The sequence below is a fragment of the Dendropsophus ebraccatus genome, chromosome 13 (genome assembly GCF_027789765.1).
Source record: "Dendropsophus ebraccatus isolate aDenEbr1 chromosome 13, aDenEbr1.pat, whole genome shotgun sequence".
NCBI lineage: Eukaryota > Metazoa > Chordata > Amphibia > Anura > Hylidae > Dendropsophus > Dendropsophus ebraccatus.
The window spans coordinates 7,776,162-7,802,743 of record NC_091466.1 but is presented as its reverse complement, the minus strand read 5'-3'; the positions used below and the strand labels follow the sequence as shown (position 1 = coordinate 7,802,743).

The 26,582-nt window shown below is 51.1% G+C and overlaps 1 protein-coding gene across 4 annotated transcripts in view; it reads right to left on the bottom strand.

The window, feature by feature from the left end:
- ARHGEF2 (Rho/Rac guanine nucleotide exchange factor 2) overlaps positions 1-26,582 on the bottom strand; it is a 124,716-nt gene that overhangs the window by 52,013 nt on the left and 46,121 nt on the right. The window contains exon 1 of one of the 4 annotated variants that reach the window (XM_069949319.1): positions 14,481-14,653. The exons of the other annotated variants lie outside the window; for them this stretch is intronic. Coding sequence (XP_069805420.1) covers positions 14,481-14,543 — 63 coding nt within the window. The 5' untranslated portion in view covers positions 14,544-14,653. Of the gene's footprint in view, positions 1-14,480; positions 14,654-26,582 lie in introns of those variants that run through there. 4 annotated transcript variants of the gene reach the window in all.

Below are 26,582 nucleotides of genomic sequence, written 5' to 3'. Positions count from 1 at the left end.
CAGTTCTGTGGGCGGAAATGCCTTGTTGATGCCAGAGGTCAGAGGAGAATGGGCAGACTGGTTCCAGCTGATAGAAAGGCAACAGTGACTCAAATAGCCAACTGTTACAACCAAGGTAGGCAGAAGAGCATCTCTGAACGCACAGTACACAGTATGGGCTACAGCAGCAGAAGACCACCCGTTACTAGCATGGTGTACCTAATAAAGTGGCCGGTGAGTGTGTGTATATATCTGATAATACAGCCTATCCATCACTAGAGATCAGCGGTGACATCACTGAGAATACAGCCTATCCATCACTAGAGATCAGTGACATCACTGAGAATACAGCCTATCCATCACTAGAGATCAGTGACATCACTGAGAATACAGCCTATCCATCACTAGAGATCAGCGGTGACATCACTGAGAATACAGCCTATCCATCACTAGAGATCAGCTGTGACATCACTGATAATACAGCCTATCCATCACTAGAGATCAGCAGTGACATCACTGAGAATACAGCCTATCCATCACTAGAGATCAGTGACATCACTGAGAATACAGCCTATCCATCACTAGAGATCAGCGGTGACATCACTGAGAATACAGCCTATCCATCACTAGAGATCAGCAGTGACATCACTGAGAATACAGCCTATCCATCACTAGAGATCAGTGACATCACTGAGAATACAGCCTATCCATCACTAGAGATCAGCAGTGACATCACTGAGAATACAACCTATCCATCACTAGAGATCAGCGGTGACATCACTAAGAATACAGCCTATCCATCACTAGAGATCAGTGACATCACTGAGAATACAGCCTATCCATCACTAGATATCAGCGGTGACATCACTGAGAATACAGCCTATCCATCACTAGAGATCAGTGACATCACTGAGAATACAGCCTATCCATCACTAGATATCAGCGGTGACATCACTGAGAATACAGCCTATCCATCACTAGAGATCAGTGACATCACTGAGAATACAGCCTATCCATCACTAGAGATCAGCAGTGACATCACTGAGAATACAGCCTATCCATCACTAGATATCAGCGGTGACATCACTGAGAATACAGCCTATCCATCACTAGAGATCAGCGGTGACATCACTGAGAATACAGCCTATCCATCACTAGAGATCAGCGGTGACATCACTGAGAATACAGCCTATCCATCACTAGAGATCAGCGGTGACATCACTGAGAATACAGCCTATCCATCACTAGAGATCAGTGACATCACTGAGAATACAGCCTATCCATCACTAGAGATCAGCAGTGACATCACTGAGAATACAGCCTATCCATCACTAGAGATCAGCAGTGACATCACTGAGAATACAGCCTATCCATCACTAGAGATCAGTGACATCACTGAGAATACAGCCTATCCATCACTAGAGATCAGCGGTGACATCACTGAGAATACAGCCTATCCATCACTAGAGATCAGTGACATCACTGAGAATACAGCCTATCCATCACTAGAGATCAGCGGTGACATCACTGAGAATACAGCCTATCCATCACTAGAGATCAGTGACATCACTGAGAATACAGCCTATCCATCACTAGAGATCAGCGGTGACATCACTGAGAATACAGCCTATCCATCACTAGATATCAGCGGTGACATCACTGAGAATACAGCCTATCCATCACTAGAGATCAGCGGTGACATCACTGAGAATACAGCCTATCCATCACTAGAGATCAGCGGTGACATCACTGAGAATACAGCCTATCCATCACTAGAGATCAGCGGTGACATCACTAAGAATACAGCCTATCCATCACTAGAGATCAGTGGTGACATCACTGAGAATACAGCCTATCCATCACTAGAGATCAGTGACATCACTGAGAATACAGCCTATCCATCACTAGAGATCAGCAGTGACATCACTGAGAATACAACCTATCCATCACTAGAGATCAGCGGTGACATCACTGAGAATACAGCCTATCCATCACTAGAGATCAGTGACATCACTGAGAATACAGCCTATCCATCACTAGAGATCAGTGGTGACATCACTGAGAATACAGCCTATCCATCACTAGAGATCAGCGGTGACATCACTGAGAATACAGCCTATCCATCACTAGAGATCAGTGACATCACTGAGAATACAGCCTATCCATCACTAGATATCAGCGGTGACATCACTGAGAATACAGCCTATCCATCACTAGAGATCAGTGACATCACTGAGAATACAGCCTATCCATCACTAGATATCAGCGGTGACATCACTGAGAATACAGCCTATCCATCACTAGAGATCAGCGGTGACATCACTGAGAATACAGCCTATCCATCACTAGAGATCAGCGGTGACATCACTGAGAATACAGCCTATCCATCACTAGAGATCAGCGGTGACATCACTGAGAATACAGCCTATCCATCACTAGAGATCAGTGACATCACTGAGAATACAGCCTATCCATCACTAGAGATCAGCAGTGACATCACTGAGAATACAGCCTATCCATCACTAGAGATCAGTGACATCACTGAGAATACAGCCTATCCATCACTAGAGATCAGCGGTGACATCACTGAGAATACAGCCTATCCATCACTAGATATCAGCGGTGACATCACTGAGAATACAGCCTATCCATCACTAGAGATCAGTGACATCACTGAGAATACAGTCTATCCATCACTAGAGATCAGCAGTGACATCACTGAGAATACAGCCTATCCATCACTAGAGATCAGTGACATCACTAAGAATACAGCCTATCCATCACTAGAGATCAGTGACATCACTGAGAATACAGCCTATCCATCACTAGAGATCAGTGAGATCACTGAGAATACAGCCTATCCATCACTAGAGATCAGCGGTGACATCACTGAGAATACATCCTATCCATCACTAGAGATCAGTGACATCACTGAGAATACAGCCTATCCATCACTAGAGATCAGCAGTGACATCACTGAGAATACAGCCTATCCATCACTAGAGATCAGTGACATCACTGAGAATACAGCCTATCCATCACCAGAGATCAGCAGTGACATCACTGAGAATACAACCTATCCATCACTAGAGATCAGCGGTGACATCACTAAGAATACAGCCTATCCATCACTAGAGATCAGTGACATCACTGAGAATACAGCCTATCCATCACTAGAGATCAGTGACATCACTGAGAATACAGCCTATCCATCACTAGAGATCAGCGGTGACATCACTGAGAATACAGCCTATCCATCACTAGAGATCAGTGACATCACTGAGAATACAGCCTATCCATCACTAGAGATCAGCAGTGACATCACTGAGAATACAGCCTATCCATCACTAGAGATCAGTGACATCACTGAGAATACAGCCTATCCATCACCAGAGATCAGCAGTGACATCACTGAGAATACAACCTATCCATCACTAGAGATCAGCGGTGACATCACTAAGAATACAGCCTATCCATCACTAGAGATCAGTGACATCACTAAGAATACAGCCTATCCATCACTAGAGATCAGCAGTGACATCACTGAGAATATAGCCTATCCATCACTAGAGATCAGCAGTGACATCACTACGAATACAGCCTATCCATCACTAGAGATCAGCAGTGACATCACTGAGAATACAGCCTATCCATCACTAGAGATCAGCGGTGACATCACTGAGAATACAGCCTATCCATCACTAGAGATCAGCGGTGACATCACTGAGAATACAGCCTATCCATCACTAGAGATCAGCAGTGACATCACTGAGAATACAACCTATCCATTACAGCGGTTATGTCACTGTTCTCCTGACTCTCTTGCACCAATGTTGCAGATTTTTGAGTCCTGGACTCCTTGCAGTCTATAGACGTCCCAGTAGTCAGTGACCTGGATACCAGTCCGCCCCTGTGATTCCTGCCCCCCCCCCCCCCCTATCTTCCTTTACATCAGACCCAGTTTGGACAATGGTCGCGTCTGATCAGTTTTATGTCACAAAACAATGAGACCTCAGTGGGAAGAGGAAGGGGCGGGGGAGGGGGAGGCCTGGGGGGCAAGAGGAACCAGCATGGCATCAAACAACTACTAAACAACAAACCCCCACAGGAGAGAAGACAAAGGGTCCGGCACCCCCCAGGGGGACTCAGCGGGTCACATGACTGGACTGTCCACAACTATCACCCGTCTGTGAATGAGGCGGATACACAGAGCGGACTCTGGAGGGGCCACACAGCTCAGGACATTGTGATGTATATATACACACTCAGCGGCCACTTTATTAGGTACACCATGCTAGTAACGGGTTGGACCCCCTTTTGCCTTCAGAACTGCCTCAATTCTTGGTGGCATAGATACAACAAGGTGCTGGAAGCTTCCTCAGAGATTTTGGTCCATAGTGACATGATGACATCACACAGTTGCCGCAGATTTGTCGGCTGCACATCCATGATGCCAATCTCCCATTCCACCACATCCCAAAGATGCTCTATTGGATTGAGATCTGGTGACTGTGGAGGCCATTGGAGTACAGTGACCTCATTGTCATGTTCAAGAAACCAGTCTGAGATGATTCTAGCTTTATGACATGGCGCATTATCCTGCTGAAAGTAGCCATCAGATGTTGGGTCCATTGTGGTCATAAAGGGATGGACATGGTCAGCAACAATACTCAGGTAGGCTGTGGCGTTGCAACCATGCTCAATTGGTACCAAGGGGCCCAAAAAGTGCCAAGAAAATATTCCCCACACCATGACACCACCACCACCAGCCTGAACCGCTGATACAAGGCGGGATGGATCCATGCTTTCATGTTGTTGACGCCAAATTCTGACCCTACCATCCGAATGTCGCAGCAGAAATCGAGACTCATCAGACCAGGCAACGTTTTTCCAATCTTCTACTGTCCAATTTCGATGAGCTTGTGCAAATTGTAGCCTCAGTTTCCTGGTCTTAGCTGAGCGGAGTGGCCCCCGGTGTGGTCTTCTGCTGCTGTAGCCCATACTGTGTACTGTGCGTTCAGAGATGCTCTTCTTCCTACCTTGGTTGTAACGGTTGGCTATTTGAGTCACTGTTGCCTTTCTATCAGCTCCAACCAGTCTGCCCATTCTCCTCTGACCTCTGGCATCAACAAGGCATTTCCGCCCACAGCACTGCCGCTCACTGGATGGTTTTTCTTTTTCGGACCATTCTCTGTAAACCCTAGAGATGGTTGTGCGTGAAAATCCCAGTAGATCAGCAGTTTCTGAAATACTCAGACCAGCCCTTCTGGCACCAACAACCATGCCACGTTCAAAGGCCTCAAATCACCTTTCTTCCCCATACTGATGCTCGGTTTGAACTGCAGGAGATTGTCTTGACCATATCTACATGCCTAAATGCACTGAGTTGCCGCCATGTGATTGGCTGATTAGAAATTAAGTGGTAACGTGCAGTTGGACAGGTGTACCTAACAAAGTGGCCGGTGAGTGTATATTCTCTGATGATGTCACCAAACCTTATATATAAGACGCCAGTGATCTTATCCATCACCATGGTTACCTGGAGTTTCCCAGGTGGGGGCCATTCCCTTGGCCATAGTGATGGGAGGGTGATGGGATAGAGAGAGGCTGAGGTGTCCGTAGACATTTTGGATTCTCGGAATGTTTTTGAATTTCTGTAACTTCTCTGTTGGACACAGAATAATGTTCAATCCCATAGAAAGTTCTGGAGCAGGAGATTAGGGGATGGAGCAGCGGTCGGTGACTGTGCAGGTGTGGGAGACAGCGCAGCACTCTATTGTGTCTGGACCGTGCGTTTCACCAGGGAGTCCTGTGTGTAGTGACCTCTAATAATCCGGCACTATTACCAGGAGTCCTGTGTGTAGTGACCTCTAATAATCCGGCACTATTACCAGGAGTCCTGTGTGTAGTGACCTCTAATAATCCGGCACTATTACCAGGAGTCCTGTGTGTAGTGACCTCTAATAATCCGGCACTATTACCAGGAGTCCTGTGTGTAGTGACCTCTAATAATCCGGCACTATTACCAGGAGTCCTGTGTGTAGTGACCTCTAATAATCCGGCACTATTACCAGGAGTCCTGTGTGTAGTGACCTCTAATAATCCGGCACTATTACCAGGAGTCGTGTGTGTAGTGACCTCTAATAATCCGGTACTATTACCAGGAGTCCTGTGTGTAGTGACCTCTAATAATCCGGCACTATTACCAGGAGTCCTGTGTGTAGTGACCTCTAATAATCCGGCACTATTACCAGGAGTCCTGTGTGCAGTGACCTCTAATAATCCGGCACTATTACCAGGAGTCCTGTGTGTAGTGACCTCTAATAATCTGGCACTATTACCAGGAGTCCTGTGTGCGGTGACCTCTAATAATCCGGCACTATTACCAGGAGTCCTGTGTGCGGTGACCTCTAATAATCCGGCACTATTCCCAGATTACCGAGGAGTCCTGTGTGTAGTGTCCTCCAATAATCCGGCACTGTTACTAGATTACCAGGAGTCCTGTGTGTAGTGACCTCTAATAATCCGGTACTATTACCAGGAGTCCTGTGTGTAGTGTCCTCCAATAATCCGGCACTGTTACTAGATTACCAGGAGTCCTGTGTGTAGTGACCTCTAATAATCCGGTACTATTACCAGGAGTCCTGTGTGTAGTGACCTCTAATAATCCGGCACTATTACCAGGAGTCCTGTGTGCGATGACCTCTAATAATCCGGCACTATTACCAGGAGTCCTGTGTGTAGTGACCTCTAATAATCCGGCACTATTATCAGGAGTCCTGTGTGTAGTGACCTCTAATAATCCGGCACTGTTACCAGGAGTCCTGTGTGTAGTGACCTCTAATAATCCGGCACTATTACCAGATTACCGGGGAGTCCTGTGTGTAGTGTCCTCCAATAATCCGGCACTGTTACCAGATTACCAGGAGTTCTGTGTGTAGTGACCTCTAATAATCCGGCACTATTACCAGGAGTCCTGTGTGCGGTGACCTCTAATAATCCGGCACTATTCCCAGATTACCGAGGAGTCCTGTGTGTAGTGTCCTCCAATAATCCGGCACTGTTACCAGATTACCAGGAGTCCTGTGTGTAGTGTCCTCCAATAATCCGGCACTGTTACCAGATTACCAGGAGTCCTGTGTGTAGTGACCTCTAATAATCCGGTACTATTACCAGGAGTCCTGTGTGTAGTGACCTCTAATAATCCGGCACTTTTACCAGGAGTCCTGTGTGTAGTGACCTCTAATAATCCGGCACTATTACCAGATTACCGGGGAGTCCTGTGTGCAGTGCATGGTTTTCTGGACTATAAGATGGCTCTATATATAGATGAGAGGAAGGTGAAGCTATATACACATATACACACGTTCTATATACTGGTGACTGCCGTCTCCGGGATTAAGAAAATCAGATGCAAATCTCAAAGAAAATCACCGGATCATCACCCAACGCACCGGAACGCTATAGTGATCTATGAGGTCATAGAATACAGAATACGGGGAGGTATCGCTATGATGGTGTCACATTATACCAATGCTGGCAAAGCGGAAAAACTGGTAAAGCCGAGCGGCCGTGACCCAGATACATTGGTGACCGCCCTGAATGTGACCCGGTGTCTGGGATCTGCAGAGCTCCATGTAGTCTGGTTGGTGAATCACACTACTGTTCTCTGTTGTCAGCCAGGAAAGAGACAGAAGATTAGGGGATTCCATATGTATAAGCACCAGGCCGTCCCACCAGGCCGGGCTTCACACACCGCCGTCCTCTCATACCCCACAAGGCCGAGTTTCACACACCGCTGTCCTCTCATACCCCACCAGGACGAGCTTCACACACCGCTGTCCTCTCATACCCCACAAGGCCGAGCTTCACACACCGCTGTCCTCTCATACCCCACAAGGCCGGGCTTCACACACACCGCTGTCCTCTCATACCCCACCAGGCCGGGCTTCACACACCGCTGTCCTCTCATACCCCACCAGGCCGGGCTTCACACACCGCTGTCCTCTCATACTCCACCAGGACGAGCTTCACACACCGATGTCCTCTCATACCCCACCAGGCCGGGCTTCACACACCGCCGTCCTCTCATACCCCACCAGGCCGGGCTTCACACACCGCTGTCCTCTCATACCCCACCAGGCCGGGCTTCACACACCGCCGTCCTCTCATACCCCACCAGGCCGGGCTTCACACACCGCTGTCCTCTCATACCCCACCAGGCCGGGCTTCACACACCGCCGTCCTCTCATACCCCACCAGGCCAGGCTTCACACACCGCTGTCCTCTCATACCCCACAAGGCCGAGCTTCACACACCGCTGTTCTCTCATACCCCACAAGGCCGGGCTTCACACACACCGCTGTCCTCTCATACCCCACCAGGACGAGCTTCACACACCGCTGTCCTCTCATACCCCACCAGGACGAGCTTCACACACCGCCGTCCTCTCATACCCCACAAGGCCGAGTTTCACACACCGCTGTCCTCTCATACCCCACCAGGACGAGCTTCACACACACCGCTGTCCTCTCATACCCCACCAGGACGAGCTTCACACACACCGCTGTCCTCTCATACCCCACCAGGACGAGCTTCACACACACCGCTGTCCTCTCATACCCCACCAGGCCGGGCTTCACACACCGCTGTCCTCTCATACCCCACAAGGCCGAGCTTCATACATCGCTGTCCTCTCATACCCCACCAGGCCAGGCTTCACACACCGCCGTCCTATTATACCCCACCAGGACGAGCTTCACACACCGCCGTCCTCTCATACCCCACCAGGCCGGGCTTCACACACCGCCGTCCTCTCATACCCCACCAGGCCGGGCTTCACACACCGCTGTCCTCTCATACCCCACCAGGCCGGGCTTCACACACCGCTGTCCTCTCATACCCCACCAGGCCGGGCTTCACACACCGCCGTCCTCTCATACCCCACCAGGACGAGCTTCACACACCGCTGTCCTCTCATACCCCACCAGGCCGGGCTTCACACACCGCTGTCCTCTCATACCCCACCAGGACGAGCTTCACACACCGCTGTCCTCTCATACCCCACCAGGCCGGGCTTCACACACCGCCGTCCTCTCATACCCCACAAGGCCGAGCTTCATACACCGCTGTCCTCTCATACCCCACCAGGACGAGCTTCACACACACCGCTGTCCTCTCATACCCCACAAGGCCGGGCTTCACACACACCGCTGTCCTCTCATACCCCACCAGGCCAGGCTTCACACACCGCTGTCCTCTCATACCCCACAAGGCCGAGCTTCATACACCGCTGTCCTCTCATACCCCACCAGGCCGGGCTTCACACACCGCTGTCCTCTCATACCCCACCAGGACGAGCTTCACACACCGCCGTCCTCTCATACCCCACCAGGCCGGGCTTCACACACCGCCGTCCTCTCATACCCCACCAGGACGAGCTTCATACACCGCTGTCCTCTCATACCCCACCAGGCCAGGCTTCACACACCGCCGTCCTCTCATACCCCACCAGGACGAGCTTCACACACCGATGTCCTCTCATTACCCACCAGGACGAGCTTCACACACCGCTGTCCTCTCATACCCCACCAGGCCGGGCTTCACACACCGATGTCCTCTCATACCCCACCAGGCCGGGCTTCACACACCGATATCCTCTCATACCCCACTAGGCCTAATCTCATACACCTCCGTCCTCTCATACACCACTAGGCCGAGCTTCATACACTGCTGTTTTCTCGCACACACCGCCGGCCTCTCCCACACACACCGCCGGCCTCTCGCGCACACCGCCACCATCCTCTCATACGCTTCCCTTCGTTATTCATGGCGTGTCCTTGCCGGCATTCCCCGGTTATCTGTACACATAGCTGGAATATTTGGTTAGAGAATGCTGAGATTTACTGATATATACCGGTGCACAGTATCACAGCTGAGGGGCTTAGATACACAGCTCAGAAGACATTATCACATGCAATAGAATTAGATACAGCAGCTCAACATACAGTATCACAGCACAGGCTTAGATACACCAGCTGAGGAGCACACAGGTGCAGAAAAATGTATACGTCCTCTGTATCTCTCCTCCTCACTATATGGCGTCACACTGTGATTCAGCCACCAGTATCACACATGATGGATTAGATACATGCTCTGTATCTCTCCTCACTATATGGTGTCACACTGTGATTCAGCCACCAGTATCACACATGATGGATTAGATACATGCTCTGTATCTCTCCTCACTATATGGCATCACACTGTGATTCAGCCACCAGTATCACACATGATGGATTAGATACATGCTCTGTATCTCTCCTCACTATATGGCGTCACACTGTGATTCAGCCACCAGTATCACACATGATGGATTAGATACATCCTCTGTATCTCTCCTCACTATATGGTGTCACACTGTGATTCAGCCACCAGTATCACACATGATGGATTAGATACATGCTCTGTATCTCTCCTCCTCACTATATGGTGTCACACTGTGATTCAGCCACCAGTATCACACATGATGGATTAGATACATCCTCTGTATCTCTCCTCACTATATGGCGTCACACTGTGATTCAGCCACCAGTATCACACATGATGGATTAGATACATCCTCTGTATCTCTCCTCACTATATGGTGTCACACTGTGATTCAGCCACCAGTATCACACATGATGGATTAGATACATCCTCCATATCTCTCCTCACTGTGATTCAGCCACCAGTATCACACATGATGGATTAGATACATCCTCCATATCTCTCCTCCTCACTATTTGGCGTCACACTGTGATTCAGCCCCAGTATCACACATGGTGGATTAGATACATTCTCTGTATCTCTCCTCCTCACTATATGGTGTCACACTGTGATTCAGCCCCAGTATCACACATGGTGGATTAGATACATCCTCCATATCTCTCCTCTCTATATGGCGTCACACTGTGATTCAGCCACCAGTATCACACATGGTGGATTAGATACATGCTCTGTATCTCTCCTCACTATATGGTGTCACACTGTGATTCAGCCACCAGTATCACACATGATGGATTAGATACATCCTCCATATCTCTCCTCACTATATGGCGTCACACTGTGATTCAGTCACCAGTATCACACATGATGGATTAGATACATGCTCTGTATCTCTCCTCCTCACTATATGGCATCACACTGTGATTCAGCCACCAGTATCGCCCAGTAATTACCAGTCTGGTTACTCATCGCTGTGTATGGTAACATGTCACCTCATCCATACGCCCCATCCTGGTGTCTACCACCTCTGCTGAGGGTCCGCTCACTCTCTCGGTCCTGGCACTGACTCACTTCCCAGTGTGTAATAGGTGTAGCCCTCACCCACCCCCCCAGCTGGAGGGACCCCCACGCGTTCTCTCCTTACACGCTGTATGTGATAAGTCCTTCACACCAGACAATGACTTTCACAACTCCACCATGACGTATCAGAGGCCCAAAAACTTTTCCATCTCCAGAAGGCGGTATACTGCTCATGCCAGCCTCTTATAATACGCAATCCAGCAAGATCTGACTATCACATGATACTGCCATATAGTACTAAGATTACAACGACACACAGAGCTTATATGAATATGATACCGCCATATAGAGCTAAGATTACACTCATATATGGATCCCATGATACCGCTATATAGTGCCAAGATTCCTCCGACATATAGAGCCTATAGATACCGCTATATAGTGCCAAGACTACACTACCATATACAGCCTATATAATAGAACCATTTGCAGCCAAAGGTTAAAATCAAACACAAGAACCCACATAACAATACCATATACTGCTATATAGTTTCCAGGAAAGAGAAGGGGCGCTGGGCAGTTCATTAGTTTGTCTTCCCTCCAAAAATTGCTCCTGATCCACAACAATGACTTTATCTGAGAGTAAGGGACGCCTTACACAGTACACACAAGGTGCACACACACACACACACACACACACGGTAGACATACACACAGTAAACCCACAGTGCACATACAGTGCACACACACAGTACACATGCACACAGTACACCCACAGTGCGCACACACTGTACACACACACACACACAGTACACACATGGTACACATACACACAGTACACCCACAGTGCACATACAGTACACACACACACAGTACACACATGGTACACATGCACACAGTACACCCACAGTGCGCACACACAGTACACACACACACACACACACACAGTACACATACACACAGTATGCACACACCCACAGTGCACATACAGTACACACACACACACACACACACAGTACACACATGGTACACATACACACAGTACACCCACAGTGCACATACAGTACACACAGTGCGCACACACACACACACAGTACACATACACACAGTACACCCACAGTGCACATACAGTACACACACACACACAGTGCACACAGTACCGCCACCCCCTCCCCCTACACTACTCTGCTGCTGAAAAGGGGAAGTTCACTGGGGTTAACCCTGTCCTGACCGCTCTCCCGGATACAGTAACATAAGGGGTTTCTCCTGTAACAGTACATGGGTGCTGAAGATCAAGACTATCAGTACGGATAGGAGGTCGCTCTGCTCTGGATCTGTAATAGTCTAGAACAGACTGTAATAATCTAGAACGCAGTACTGCAGACTGTAGGAACCCAGAACACAATACTGCAGACTGTAATAACAGGAGCTCCATGTATCTCAGTTATCGGGACGCACAGATGTCGGGGAGCTGCACCAGCTCCATCAGCTTCCTCACCGCTGGCCGGGACAATGCTCCGATATCTCACCGCAGCTTCCTGACATCTGACACATGACTGTCCGCAGAATAGTGATGTCATATTACTGACAGCCTGACAACTCAGGAGACGACCAGCAAACCTGACAAGCCAGGGGACCAGGATCCAACCTGACAACCCAGGAGACGGGCAACTAACCTGACAACCCAGAGGACCAGCATCTAACCCGACAATCCAGGGGACCAGGATCCAACCTAAAAACCCAGGGGACCAGGATCCAACCTGACAATCGAGAGGACCAGGATCCAACCTGACCACCCAGGAGACGGGCAACTAACCTGACAACCAAGAGGACCAGGATCTAACCTGACAAGCCAGGGAATCAGGATGTAACCCGATAGCCCAGGGGATCACTACTCAACCTGACAACTCAGAGGTTTATCATTTAGCCTGACAATCTTTACCCAGTTGTGTCACCTGATCTGACAACCCAAGAAATCACCCAGCCTGTCAATACAAGAGCACATCATCTATCCTGACACCCTGGAGCGCCATCGTCTATCCTGACACCCTGGAGCGCCATCGTCTATCCTGACACCCTGGAGCGCCATCGTCTATCCTGACACCCTGGAGCGCCATCGTCTATCCTGACACCCTGGAGCGCCATCGTCTATCCTGACACCCTGGAGCGCCATCGTCTATCCTGACACCCTGGAGCGCCATCGTCTATCCTGACACCCTGGAGCGCCATCGTCTATCCTGACACCCTGGAGCGCCATCGTCTATCCTGACACCCTGGAGCGCCATCTATCCTGACACCCTGGAGCGCCATCTATCCTGACACCCTGGAGCGCCATCGTCTATCCTGACACCCTGGAGCGCCATCGTCTATCCTGACACCCTGGAGCGCCATCGTCTATCCTGACACCCTGGAGCGCCATCGTCTATCCTGACACCCTGGAGCGCCATCGTCTATCCTGACACCCTGGAGCGCCATCGTCTATCCTGACACCCTGGAGCGCCATCGTCTATCCTGACACCCTGGAGCGCCATCGTCTATCCTGACACCCTGGAGCGCCATTGTCTATCCTGACACCCTGGAGCGCCATCCTCACAGCTGTCCAGTGGTGGTCTTGGTTATATAACAGCTGGGACCCCCAGCACCTACGGATCTCACTGCACAGTATATACCGTATACTTTCTACCCCAGAGCTGCTGAGTAACTTGTTAGCGGATTCCCCTGATTCAGATGCTGCTTCTTGTAGCCGTCAATTGTGAATGCAGCGATTAACCCCGCGACCACCATCAGACCCCCCGCCGGGGGAGCTGACAACAAAGGAGGTCCCCAGACTCCGGTGCCTGCCTCCTCCGCCACATGACGGACTCTTCCCGCACATGGTGTGCAGGAAACCACTCATCTCTTTGGGGGATTTCGCCGAGTTGCTGCCACATGGCATGAGAGGCGGGCAGGTAAAGCATGGGCGGAAGACCCCGCGGAGTGAACGAATCCGCCACATCCCACCTGATAGACCCTATAGGGAGGGCGTTGTACCCTCTGGGCATGGTGCCTTGTCTGAACCTCCGCCGGGCATGGTGCCTTGTCTGTACCCCTCCGGCAGTGACAGATGGTAACTGTGACCCTGGGTGAACAATGGAGCAGGAGACGGAATCCCCCTCCCCATACGCCAAGTGCATCCCTACCCGCAGCAGTGACAACCCCGGAGACAATGGAGCACTGACCTTCAAGGCGATCTCCTTTGAGCGGTCGGTGCGAGCTTTGGAGAAGGGCTCTATCCGAGACATATCCTCCTGAGGCGGCGGTGGGATCGGGGCGGCTCCTCTCTGTGCCCCCCTCTATGAGTTTCGCTACCTCCTGCCCAGAGAGATGGAGCTCACACACTGCTGCCAGGGCGCATCGACTCACAGGAAGTCACAGGCTGCTCAGAGATTCAAAACCAAACCCTCCACCCCCGGCTCCCAAACCCGTCCATCCCATCCCAGCCGAGGGGGGGAGGGGGGGAGGCCGCTGCCGCAAACTGCAGCTGTTGTGGACTATTATTCCTCCATTAACCCTCTAGAGATGACAAAGTGAGTGGTGGCGGCACACAAGGCGCTGCTTGTCTCTGCAGAACTATCACCTCCGGGCCGGCCGCAACGTCCCTGGATACGACACATAGAGCAACGTAAAAAGCACTGCGCTAAAATAGTAAAACACTGTATACAAACCCAATAGTATAATAGTATAACACTGTGTATAAACCCAACAATATAATAGTATAACACTGAACACAATCCCAACAATATAATGGTACAACACTGTGTATAAACCCAACAATATAATAGTATAACACTGTGTATAAACCCAACAATATAATAGTATAACACTATATATAAACCCAATGGTATAATAGTATAACACTGTATATAAACCCAACGATATAATAACACTGAACACTATCCCAAAGATATAATAGTATAACACTGTGTATAAACCCAATGGTATAATAGTATAACACTGTATATAAACCCAATGGTATAATAGTATAACACTGAACACAAACCCAACGATATAATAGTATAACACTGTGTATAAACCCAACGATATAATAGTATAACACTGTGTATAAACCACACAATATAATAGTATAACACTGTGTATAAACCTAATATAATAGTATAACACTGACTGAACACAAACCCAACAATATAATAGTATAACACTGTATATAAACCCAATGGTATAATATACTACAAAGTAAAAAAGCACAGCGCTAGAATAATATAGCACTGTCTATAAACCAAACGCTATAATAGTATAACACTGTATACAAACCACACAATATAATATAACACTGTTTATAAACCCAACACTCGGCTGAGTGTTCATGTATATGGGGGCAGGAGAGATAGCTGTCAGCTGAGTGATCATGTATATGGGGGTCAGGAGAGATAGCTGTCGGCTGAGTGTACATGTATATGGGGGGGTCAGGAGAGATAGCTGTAGGCTGAGTGTACATGTATATGGGGGGTCAGGAGAGATAGCTGTCGGCTGAGTGTACATGTATATGGGGGGGGGTCAGGAGAGATAGCTGTCGGCTGAGTGTACATGTGTATGGGGGGTCAGGAGAGATAGCTGTCGGCTGAGTGTACATGTATATGGGGGGTCAGGAGAGATAGCTGTCGGCTGAGTGTACATGTATATGGGGGTCAGGAGAGATAGCTGTCAGCTGAGTGTACATGTATATGGGGGGTCAGGAGAGATAGCTGTCAGCTGAGTGTACATGTATATGGGGGGTCAGGAGAGATAGCTGTCGGCTGAGTGTACATGTATATGGGGGCAGGAGAGATAGCTGTCGGCTGAGTGTACATGTATATGGGGGGTCAGGAGAGATAGCTGTCGGCTGAGTGTACATGTATATGGGGGCAGGAGAGATAGCTGTCGGCTGAGTGTACATGTATATGGGGGGTCAGGAGAGATAGCTGTCGGCTGAGTGTACATGTATATGGGGGTCAGGAGAGATAGCTGTCGGCTGAGTGTACATGTATATAGGGGGGGGTCAGGAGAGATAGCTGTCGGCTGAGTGTACATGTATATGGGGGGGGGGGTCAGGAGAGATAGCTGTCGGCTGAGTGTACATGTATATGGGGGGTCAGGAGAGATAGCTGTCAGCTGAGTGTACATGTATATGCGGGTCAGGAGAGATAGCTGTCAGCTGAGTGTACATGTATATGCGGGTCAGGAGAGATAGCTGTCGGCTGAGTGTACATGTATATGGGGGGTCAGGAGAGATAGCTGTCAGCTGAGTGTACATGTATATGCGGGTCAGGAGAGATAGCTGTCGGCTGAGTGTACATGTATATGGGGGTCAGGAGAGAGCTGTCAGCTGAGTGTACATGTATATGGGGGGTCAGGAGAGATAGCTGTCGGCTGAGTGTACATGTATATGGGGGTCAGGAGAGATAGCTGTCGGCTGAGTGTACATGTATATGGGGGGTCAGGAGAGATAGCTGTCGGCTGAGTGTACATGTATATGGGGGTCAGGAGAGATAGCTGTCAGCTGAGTGTACATGTATATGGGGGGGGGGGGTCAGGAGAGATAGCTGTCAGCTGAGTGTACATGTATATGGGGGGTCAGGAGAGATAGCTGTCGGCTGAGTGTACATGTATATGGGGGCAGGAGAGATAGCTGTCGGCTGAGTGTACATGTATATGGGGGGGTCAGGAGAGATAGCTGTCGGCTGAGTGTACATGTATATGGGGGCAGGAGAGATAGCTGTAGGCTGAGTGTACATGTATATGGGGGGTCAGGAGAGATAGCTGTCGGCTGAGTGTACATGTATATGGGGGGTCAGGAGAGATAGCTGTCGGCTGAGTGTACATGTATATGGGGGGGGGGGGGGGCCTTTGGGCGTCACTTTATTTCTGATGTCACACATACAATACTCCTGATGTCACACATACAATATTCCTGATGTCACACATACAATATTCCTGATGTCACACATACAATACTCCTGATGTCATATATACAATACTCCTGATGTCACACATATAATGTTCCTGATGTCACATATACAATACTCCTGATGTCACACATATAATGTTCCTGATGTCACACATACAATACTCCTGATGTCACACATACAATATTCCTGATGTCACACATACAATATTCCTGATGTCACACATACAATATTCCTGATGTCACACATACAATATTCCTGATGTCACACATACAATATTCCGGGTAACCTCTCTGGTACCGTCCTGTCCTCTGTCCCTGTGACACCAGTGTGGCTGTACACTGCTGCCCCCTACAGGTGCTGTGCCTCATACAACCCCACATGTCAGTGACCCCACAGCTGTGGCAGATCTCTGAGGCACTGACAGGTCATGCTGGCATCTGTAGTTCTCTGGTGTATAGTGAGCAGTGTCCGCCCCTCCCTCACCTGTCTCCTCTGTGTAATTCCTGGAGGTCACCGCTCAGCGGCCCGTCACCTGCTGCCACCAGATCCAACCGGACCGGCCAACGCATGACATCACCAGTGTGCGATACTGGCTGCGGAGCCTGTCGTGTGTTACCGGCTGCCGAGACACGTATCTTAGGCTGTCATGTGTTACCGGCAGCCGAGACACATATCTTAGCCTGTCGTGTGTTACCGGCTGCCGAGCCACATATCTAAGCCTGTCATGTGTGATACCGTCTGCTGAGCCACGTATCTAAGCCTGTCATGTGTGATACCGTCTGCTGAGCCACGTATCTAAGCCTGTCATGTGTCATATTGACTGCTGAGCCATATATCTAAGCCTGTCATGTGTGTTACCGACTACTGAGCCATATATCTAAGCCTGTTGTGTGTCATACAAACTGCTGAGCTGGGTATCTAAGCCTATCATGTGTGATACTGTCTGCTGAGTCAGATATCTATAATCTAAATAGCTAACCCTAAGGCTGCATTCACACATGCCGTAAAATTGTGGTCGCGGATATCTAACATATATTTAACTGCTGTATCTAATCCTACCATGTGAGATACTGTCTGCGGAGCTGATGTACCCAAGCTTGTCATGTGCGATACTGTCTGTTGAGCTGCTGTATCTAAGCCTATCGTGTATGATTTTGATTGCTGTAACTAATCTTACCCAGTGTGATCTGGTCATCTGTATCTAATCTTGGCAGGTTTGATACTGACTGCCAATCCACATGATGTGACCATCATATGTACTGTGCTGCTGAGCTGCGTATCTAATGTTATCATGTGTGATACAGTCTGCTTCTCCATGTATCTTATGCCATATACTTTCTGCTGTATCTAAGCCTAACATGTGTGATACTGTGCTGCTGTATCTAAGCCTAACATGTGTAGTACTGTGCTGCTGTATCTAAGCCTAATATGTGTGATACTGTGCTGCTGTATCTAAGCCTAACATGTGTGATACTGTGCTGCTGTATCTAAGCCTAACATGTGTAATACTGTGTTGCTGTATCTAAACTCATCACATGTGATACTTCTGCTGCATCTAAACCTATTATGTGTGATACAGTCTGTAGTATCTAAGCTCATTATGTGTGATACAGCCTCATATTACTGCAGGTTATAATCTGAGCGGTGTTGTGTGGTGCTGACCCTGCGGGGTGACGGGCCGGACGCGATTGGCAGTGACATGTTCACCGGGCCAGGGTCTTATATAAACACCACCGCTCCCGCCATAGAAATAACCTCAGCGTCAGCAGCCGGGAGACGAGGCGCGACTAACCAGAAGAGGCAGCGAGGTCAGAGGAGGCCATAACCCCGCCGCTCCTCCCATCTCTGCTCGCTGTCAGGGAATGGAAACTTTACCTACATGACATCTGACAGGCTGGTTGCTATGGATTCACTGCCTGACAACCAGGCACTTAGTCCTTAGCAACCGGTCTGACTGAGATTCTAGAAGGTGTAAGTCCAGTTCTTCTCCGCTATATTTACCATAGGGTAGGTAGAGGGCCCCTTTAATGGTTTATATGTGTTGGATACGACAGCGGCTGCAGGGAGTACACTGTATGATGATGGCGCATGAGGCGCGGCCAGGGACACGGCGGCCTCCGCGTTTACTCCGATGGTAAAATCCAGTGATGACACATTGTGACGACACCGAGGACCGCAGCTCTGTAACAACACGGGCCTGTTTACATATAGACACCGGTGTACAGGGAAGATGGCCACCCCCTGCACCCCTCACTGGGATATCAGTGACCCCATGAGGAGGCTTCATATGTGATACGGGAGCCGCTGTGGGAACTGGGTCCCCGTATCATATGGCGGCCATGTTCTTATCACCACTTGTGTTTGTGTAGCTGGCAGCGGCCCCAACCCTGGAGAGAAGATAACACGGGTCAGCCAGAGTGTAAAGGGGGCACCCGACCAAGACAGCGGAGGAGAGACAATAGAGGCCGGCCTCCGTTACAGAACAGCCAGGGGCCGGCCTCCATTACAGAACAGATGACCAGAGGATGGCCTCCGTTACAGAACAGCCAGGGGCCGGCCTCCATTACAGAACAGATGACCAGAGGATGGCCTCCACTACAGAACAGCCAGGGGCCAGCCTCCATTACAGAACAGATGACCAGAGGATGGCCTCCACTACAGAACAGCCAGGGGCCGGCCTCCATTACAGAACAGATGACCAGAGGATGGCCTCCACTACAGAACAGCCAGGGGCCAGCCTCCATTACAGAACAGATGACCAGAGGATGGCCTCCGTTACAGAACAGCCAGGGGCCGGGAAAGGATGGCCTCTGTCAAAACATAGATGAGGCCAGCCTCCCTTACAGAACAGGGAGAGGACTGCCTGCCTCATAGAAGAAAAGACAAGAGAGACCAGCCTCCATCAGAGAATAGGGGATAATGGGCTAGCCTCTGTTACAGTACAGGGAGGAGAGGCCAGCCTCCACCTGAGAATATGGAGAGGCCAGCCTCCATCACAGAACAGGAGATGAAAGACTGGCCCCCATCAAAGACCAAGAGATGAAAGAATGGCCTCCATTAGAACACAGGAGATGAAAGGCCAGCCTCCATTAGAGAACAGAAGACAACAGGACAAAAAAGGCTGGCCTTTATCAGAACACAAAGACATTAAGTAGGCCTCCATCAAGGCACAAGAAAGACGACAGAGAGGCCTCCATCAAAACAGGAGACATGAGGCCAGCCTCCACCAAAACACAGCAGATAAGAGAGGCCAGCCCTCACCAGAGAACAGCATATAAGAGAGGCCAGCCCTCACCAGAGAACAGAAGACAAGAGAGGCCAGCCTCCACCACAGAAAACAAGACAAAAGAGGCCGGCCTCCACCAGAGAACAGAAGACAAGAGAGGCCAGCCTCCACCATAAAAACAGAAGACAAGAGAGGCCGGCCTCCACCAGAGAACAGAAGACAAAAGGATGGCAACCACCAGAGGCTGGCCTCCAGCGGACAGGGGAGGCACATGCTCCCATCAGATGATGATTGGTGGGGGCTCCGGGAGGTCAGGTCGGCTCTCCTCCGCCTGGTGTCTGGGTCACTGGGTTCAGCCCTGGGTGGGGGTTGTTCCCAGATCTGGGCAGACACAGAGGGGGGCGCTCACACACCGCAGCCCCTCTATTCTGGCAGCTCTCACAGTATGAAATCACAGAAGTGCAGCTAATTATAGAGTGTGAGGAAGCCGCCTCCACCCACAGCCGGTATAGCAGAGCCGAGCGCAGCACACACACAGCTCTGCAGTGCCAGGAGCGAGCGCAGCACACACACAGCCTGTATAGCAGAGCCAGGAGCGAGCGCAGCACACACACAGCCTGTATAGCAGAGCCAGGAGCGAGCACAGCACACACACAGCCTGTATAGCAGAGCCAAGGGCAGCACACACACAGTTCTGCAGTGCCAGGAGTGAGCGCAGCACACACACAGCCTGTATAGCAGAGCCAGGAGCGAGCGCAGCACACACACAGCCTGTATAGCAGAGCCAGGAGCGAGCGCAGCACACACACACAGCCTGTATAGCAGAGCCAAGGGCAGCACACACACAGCTCTGCAGTGCCAGGAGTGAGCGCAGCACACACACAGCCTGTATAGCAGAGCCAGGAGCGAGCGCAGCACACACACAGCCTGTATAGCAGAGCCAAGGGCAGCACACACACAGTTCTGCAGTGCCAGGAGTGAGCGCAGCACACACACAGCTCTCGTCACAAGAGCTTACAATCTAAAGGTCCTATAACAATCATACAATATATACCTCCCTAACAGTATATCCCAATATCTTCTCCCCAGTATATACCAGTATCTCCCCCCCCAGTATATACCAGTATCTCCCCCCCAGTATATACCAGTATCTCCCCTCCAGTATATACTAGTATTTCCCCTCCAGTATATACCAGTATCTCCCCTCCAGCATATACCAGTATCTCCCCCCCAGTATATACCAGTATCTCCCCCCCCAGTATATACCAGTATCTCCCCTCCAGCATATACCAGTATCTCCCCTCCAGTATATACTAGTATCTACCCCCAGTATTACCAGTATCTTCCCCCCAGTATATACCAGTATCTCCCCTCCAGTATTACCAGTATCTTCCCCTCCAGTATATACCAATATCTCCCCTCCAGTATATACCAATATCTCCCCTCCAGTATATACCAATATCTCCCCTCCAGTATATACCAGTATCTCCCCTCCAGTATATACCAGTATCTACCCCCCAGTATATACCAGTATCTCCCCTCCAGTATATACCAGTATCTCCCCTCCAGTATATACCAGTATCTCCCCTCCAGTATATACCAGTATCTCCCCTCCAGTATATACCAGTATCTCCCCTCCAGTATATACCAGTATCTCCCCTCCAGTATATACCAGTATCTCCCCTCCAGTATATACCAATATCTCCCCTCCAGTATATACCAATATCTCCCCTCCAGTATATACCAATATCTCCCCTCCAGTATATACCAATATCTCCCCCCAGTATATACCAGTATCTTCCCTCAGTATATACCGGTATCTTCCCACCAGTATATACCAGTATCTCCCCTGCAGTATATACCAGTATCTCCCCTCATCAGGTTCCTTCCTCCTCCCTCTCACCGCACCACAATCATACCGCCCGCCCCTGTACCCCTTCTTCATGTACCCCTCCCCACCACACCTACCCCCGCTCTATAACAGATCTCACAGATTCCCCCCATACCCAGGAGCTGTCCCGTCTATGACCCTCCTGCCCAGCTATCACCCAACCCCCATTACCCCTCCCTCACTCCATCCACCTCACCCCCTGCCCACCTCCCCCATTACCCCTCACTCACTCCATCCACCTCACCCCCTGCCCACCTCCCCCATTACCCCTCACTCACTCCATCCACCTCACCCCCTGCCCACCTCCCCCATTACCCCTCACTCACTCCATCCACCTCACCCCCTGCCCACCTCCCCCATTACCCCTCACTCACTCCATCCACCTCACCCCCTGCCCACCTCCCCCATTACCCCTCACTCACTCCATCCACCTCACCCTCTGCCCACCTCCCCCATTACCCCTCACTCCATCCACCTCACCCTCTGCCCACCTCCCCCATTACCCCTCACTCCATCCACCTCACCCCCTGCCCACCTCCCCCATTACCCCTCACTCACTCCATCCACCTCACCCCCTGCCCACCTCCCCCATTACCCCTCACTCACTCCATCCACCTCACCCCCTGCCCACCTCCCCCATTACCCCTCACTCACTCCATCCACCTCACCCCCCGCCCACCTCCCCCATTACCCCTCACTCACTCCATCCACCTCACCCCCTGCCCACCTCCCCCATTACCCCTCACTCACTCCATCCACCTCACCCTCTGCCCACCTCCCCCATTACCCCTCACTCCATCCACCTCACCCTCTGCCCACCTCCCCCATTACCCCTCACTCCATCCACGTCACCCCCTGCCCACCTCCCCCATTACCCCTTCCTCACTCCATCCCCCTCACCCCCTGCCCACCTCCCCCATTACCCCTCCCTCACTCCATCCACGTCACCCCCTGCCCACCTCCCCCATTACCCCTCACTCCATTCACGTCACCCCCTGCCCACCTCCCCCATTACCCCTCACTCCATCCATGTCACCCCCCTGCCCACCTCCCCTATTACCCCTCACTCCATCCACCACACCCCCCTTCCCACCTCCCCCATTACCCCTTCCTCACTCCATCCACATAACCCCCCTGCCCACCTCCCCCATTACCCCTCACTCACTCCATCCACCTCACCCCCCTGCCCACCTCCCCCATTACCCCTCACTCCATTCACATCACCCCCTGCCCACCTCCCCCATTACCCCTCACTCCATCCACATCACCCCCTGTCCACCTCCCCCATTACCCCTCACTCCATCCACGTCACCCCCCTGCCCACCTCCCCCATTACCCCTCACTCCATCCATGTCACCCCCCTGCCCACCTCCCCTATTACCCCTCACTCCATCCACCTCACCCCCCTGCCCACCTCCCCCATTACCCCTCACTCCATCCACCTCACCCCCCTGCCCACCTCCCCCATTACCCCTCACTCCATCCACCTCACCCCCCTGCCCACCTCCCCCATTACCCCTCACTCCATCCACCTCACCCCCCTGTCCACCTCCCCCATTACCCCTCACTCCATCCACGTCACCCCCTGCCCACCTCCCCTATTACCCCTCACTCCATCCACCACACCCCCCTTCCCACCTCCCCCATTACCCCTCACTCACTCCACCCCCCTCACCCCCCTGCCCACCTCCCCCATTACCCCTCACTCACTCCATCCACCTCACCCCCCTGCCCACCTCCCCCATTACCCCTCACTCCATCCACCTCACCCCCCTGCCCACCTCCCCCATTACCCCTCACTCCATCCACCTTCTCCCCCCTGCCCACCTACCCCATTACCCCTCACTCCATCCACCTCACCCCCCTGCCCACCTCCCCCATTACCCCTCACTCCATCCACGTCACCCCCTGCCCACCTCCCCCATTACCCCTCACTGACTCCATCCACCTCACCCCCCTGCCCACCTCCCCCATTACCCCTCACTCCATCCACCTCACCCCCCTGCCCACCTCCCCCATTACCCCTCACTCCATCCACCTCACCCCCCTGCCCACCTCCCCCATTACCCCTCACTCCATCCACATCACCCCCCTGCCCACCTCCCCCATTACCCCTCACTCCATCCACATCACCCCCCTGCCCACCTCTCCCCGTTGTCTGGCAATGGAAAAACACACATTATCCTGAGACTTCCATAGCAACCAACTATGTGGGAACAGGTAGACGGCAGGGGGGATACACTGGGAGAGGCAGATCCATTGGGGGGGGGGGGGGGGATACACTGGGAGAGGCAGATCCATTGGGGGGGGGGGGGGGATACACTGGGAGAGGCAGATCCATCAGGGGTAAATATAATGCTGGGAACCGATAATACCTGGAAGCTAAAAATACAGGAAACAGCAAAGAGAAGAAGAGGAAGAGAGGTTACAGGACAGAGCAGCCATGACAGGTTATTTATACATCAACCATGCACTTCACAGCTTCATAATCCCATAATTACACAAAGAACTGCGAAACACGTCGGCTGCGGAGCCTGTAGTGGGACTGGTGGAGGTGACAGCACTGAATACATAGGTGCACAGTTGTGAAACACGTCGGCTGCGGAGCCTGTAGTTGTATTGGTGGAGGTGACAGCACTGAATACATAGGTGCACAGTTGTGAAACGCGTTGGCTGCGGAGCCTGTAGTTGTATTGGTGGAGGTGACAGCACTGAATACATAGGTGCACAGTCGTGAAACATGTTGGCTGCGGAGCCTGTAGTTGTATTGGTGGAGGTGACAGCACTGAATACATAGGTGCATAGTCGTGAAACACGTCGGCTGCGGAGCCTGTAGTGGGACTGGTGGAGGTGACAGCACTGAATACACAGGTGCACAGTCATGAAACGCGTCGGATACACATGACAGATAACGCGCTGAGGAGTGTGTCCACATTCTATATCTGTAAAGCCCTGAAACGCGTCGGTGACCCAAAACAAGTAATGGCGCATCACAGATTCATCCCTGTATACAACTATCATTTATACAGAGCAGAGAGTAAGAGCTGCCAAGTAGAGAGGCTGTGAAATGCGTCGGTGTCCTGTCAATATAAAAACATTGGGGGGGAGGGCTGTACAAGCCTTAGCTGACACCAGGACCCCCATAATGTGCACCCCAGGATAGGCTTAGATACCCGCCTCAGCAGTGTCATATATGATAGGCTTAGATACCCAGCTGGGTTAGATACTCTGTGTGGAGGCAGTGGAGGATGTGAGGCTATCAGTGATCAGTGACAGCGGGGGAGGGGAGAGGATCTGTCATCCCGGTGGAGGAGGAAGCGCCTCACGTCCTGTGTCCCCCGATCTGCTTCCTCCAGCCTGTGACTGTGCTGCCGAGATACAAGATGGGGGTCCGGGGGGGCCAGGGAGGGCCGATACATCCATGAATATACAGATACATCCCCACCAATGTGATATCAGCCGCATCCAGCCAGGAGGATGAGGGGAGTAGTATCATCCTGTGTAGGGATGGTCCGAAACTGCCGAGGTTCGGGTTCGTATGAACCCAAACTCTCGGCATCAGATTCCCGCTGTCTGGCCGCTCCGTGCAGCGGGTGGATACAGCGGGAGGACCGCCTGGAAAACTGGGATACAGCCTATGGCTATGGCTGTATCCACCCTCTCCACGGAGCCGGCAGACAGCGGGAATCATCGCCCAGAGTTCGGGTTTGTACGAACCCGAACCAAACTCTGTTCGGACCATCCCTAATCCTGTGTATAGGGATATATCCTGTATTACACCCCTGACCTGCAGAACATCGCTCTGTCCTCTCTACCTCCTGATACATAGTGATATATCCTGCAGAGTATTACACCCCTGACCTGCAGAACATCGCTGTCCTCTCTACCTCCTGATACATAGTGATATATCCTGCAGAGTATTACACCCCTGACCTGCAGAACATCGCTCTGTCCTCTCCTTCTCCTGATACATAGTGATATATCCTGTATTACACCCCTGACCTGCAGAACATCGCTCTGTCCTCTCTACCTCCTGATACATAGTGATATATCCTGCAGAGTATTACACCCCTGACCTGCAGAACATCGCTCTGTCCTCTCTACCTCCTGATACATCTTGCAGATTATTACACCCCTGACCCCTCTGCAGACTATTGCTCTGTCCCTCGTGTACAGTGAGTCACAGTCTGGCTCCGGCCTCACTCCTGCCCTGGCAGGAAATGGCAGATCTCTATGCTGCGGCTGATGCAACTCTCCT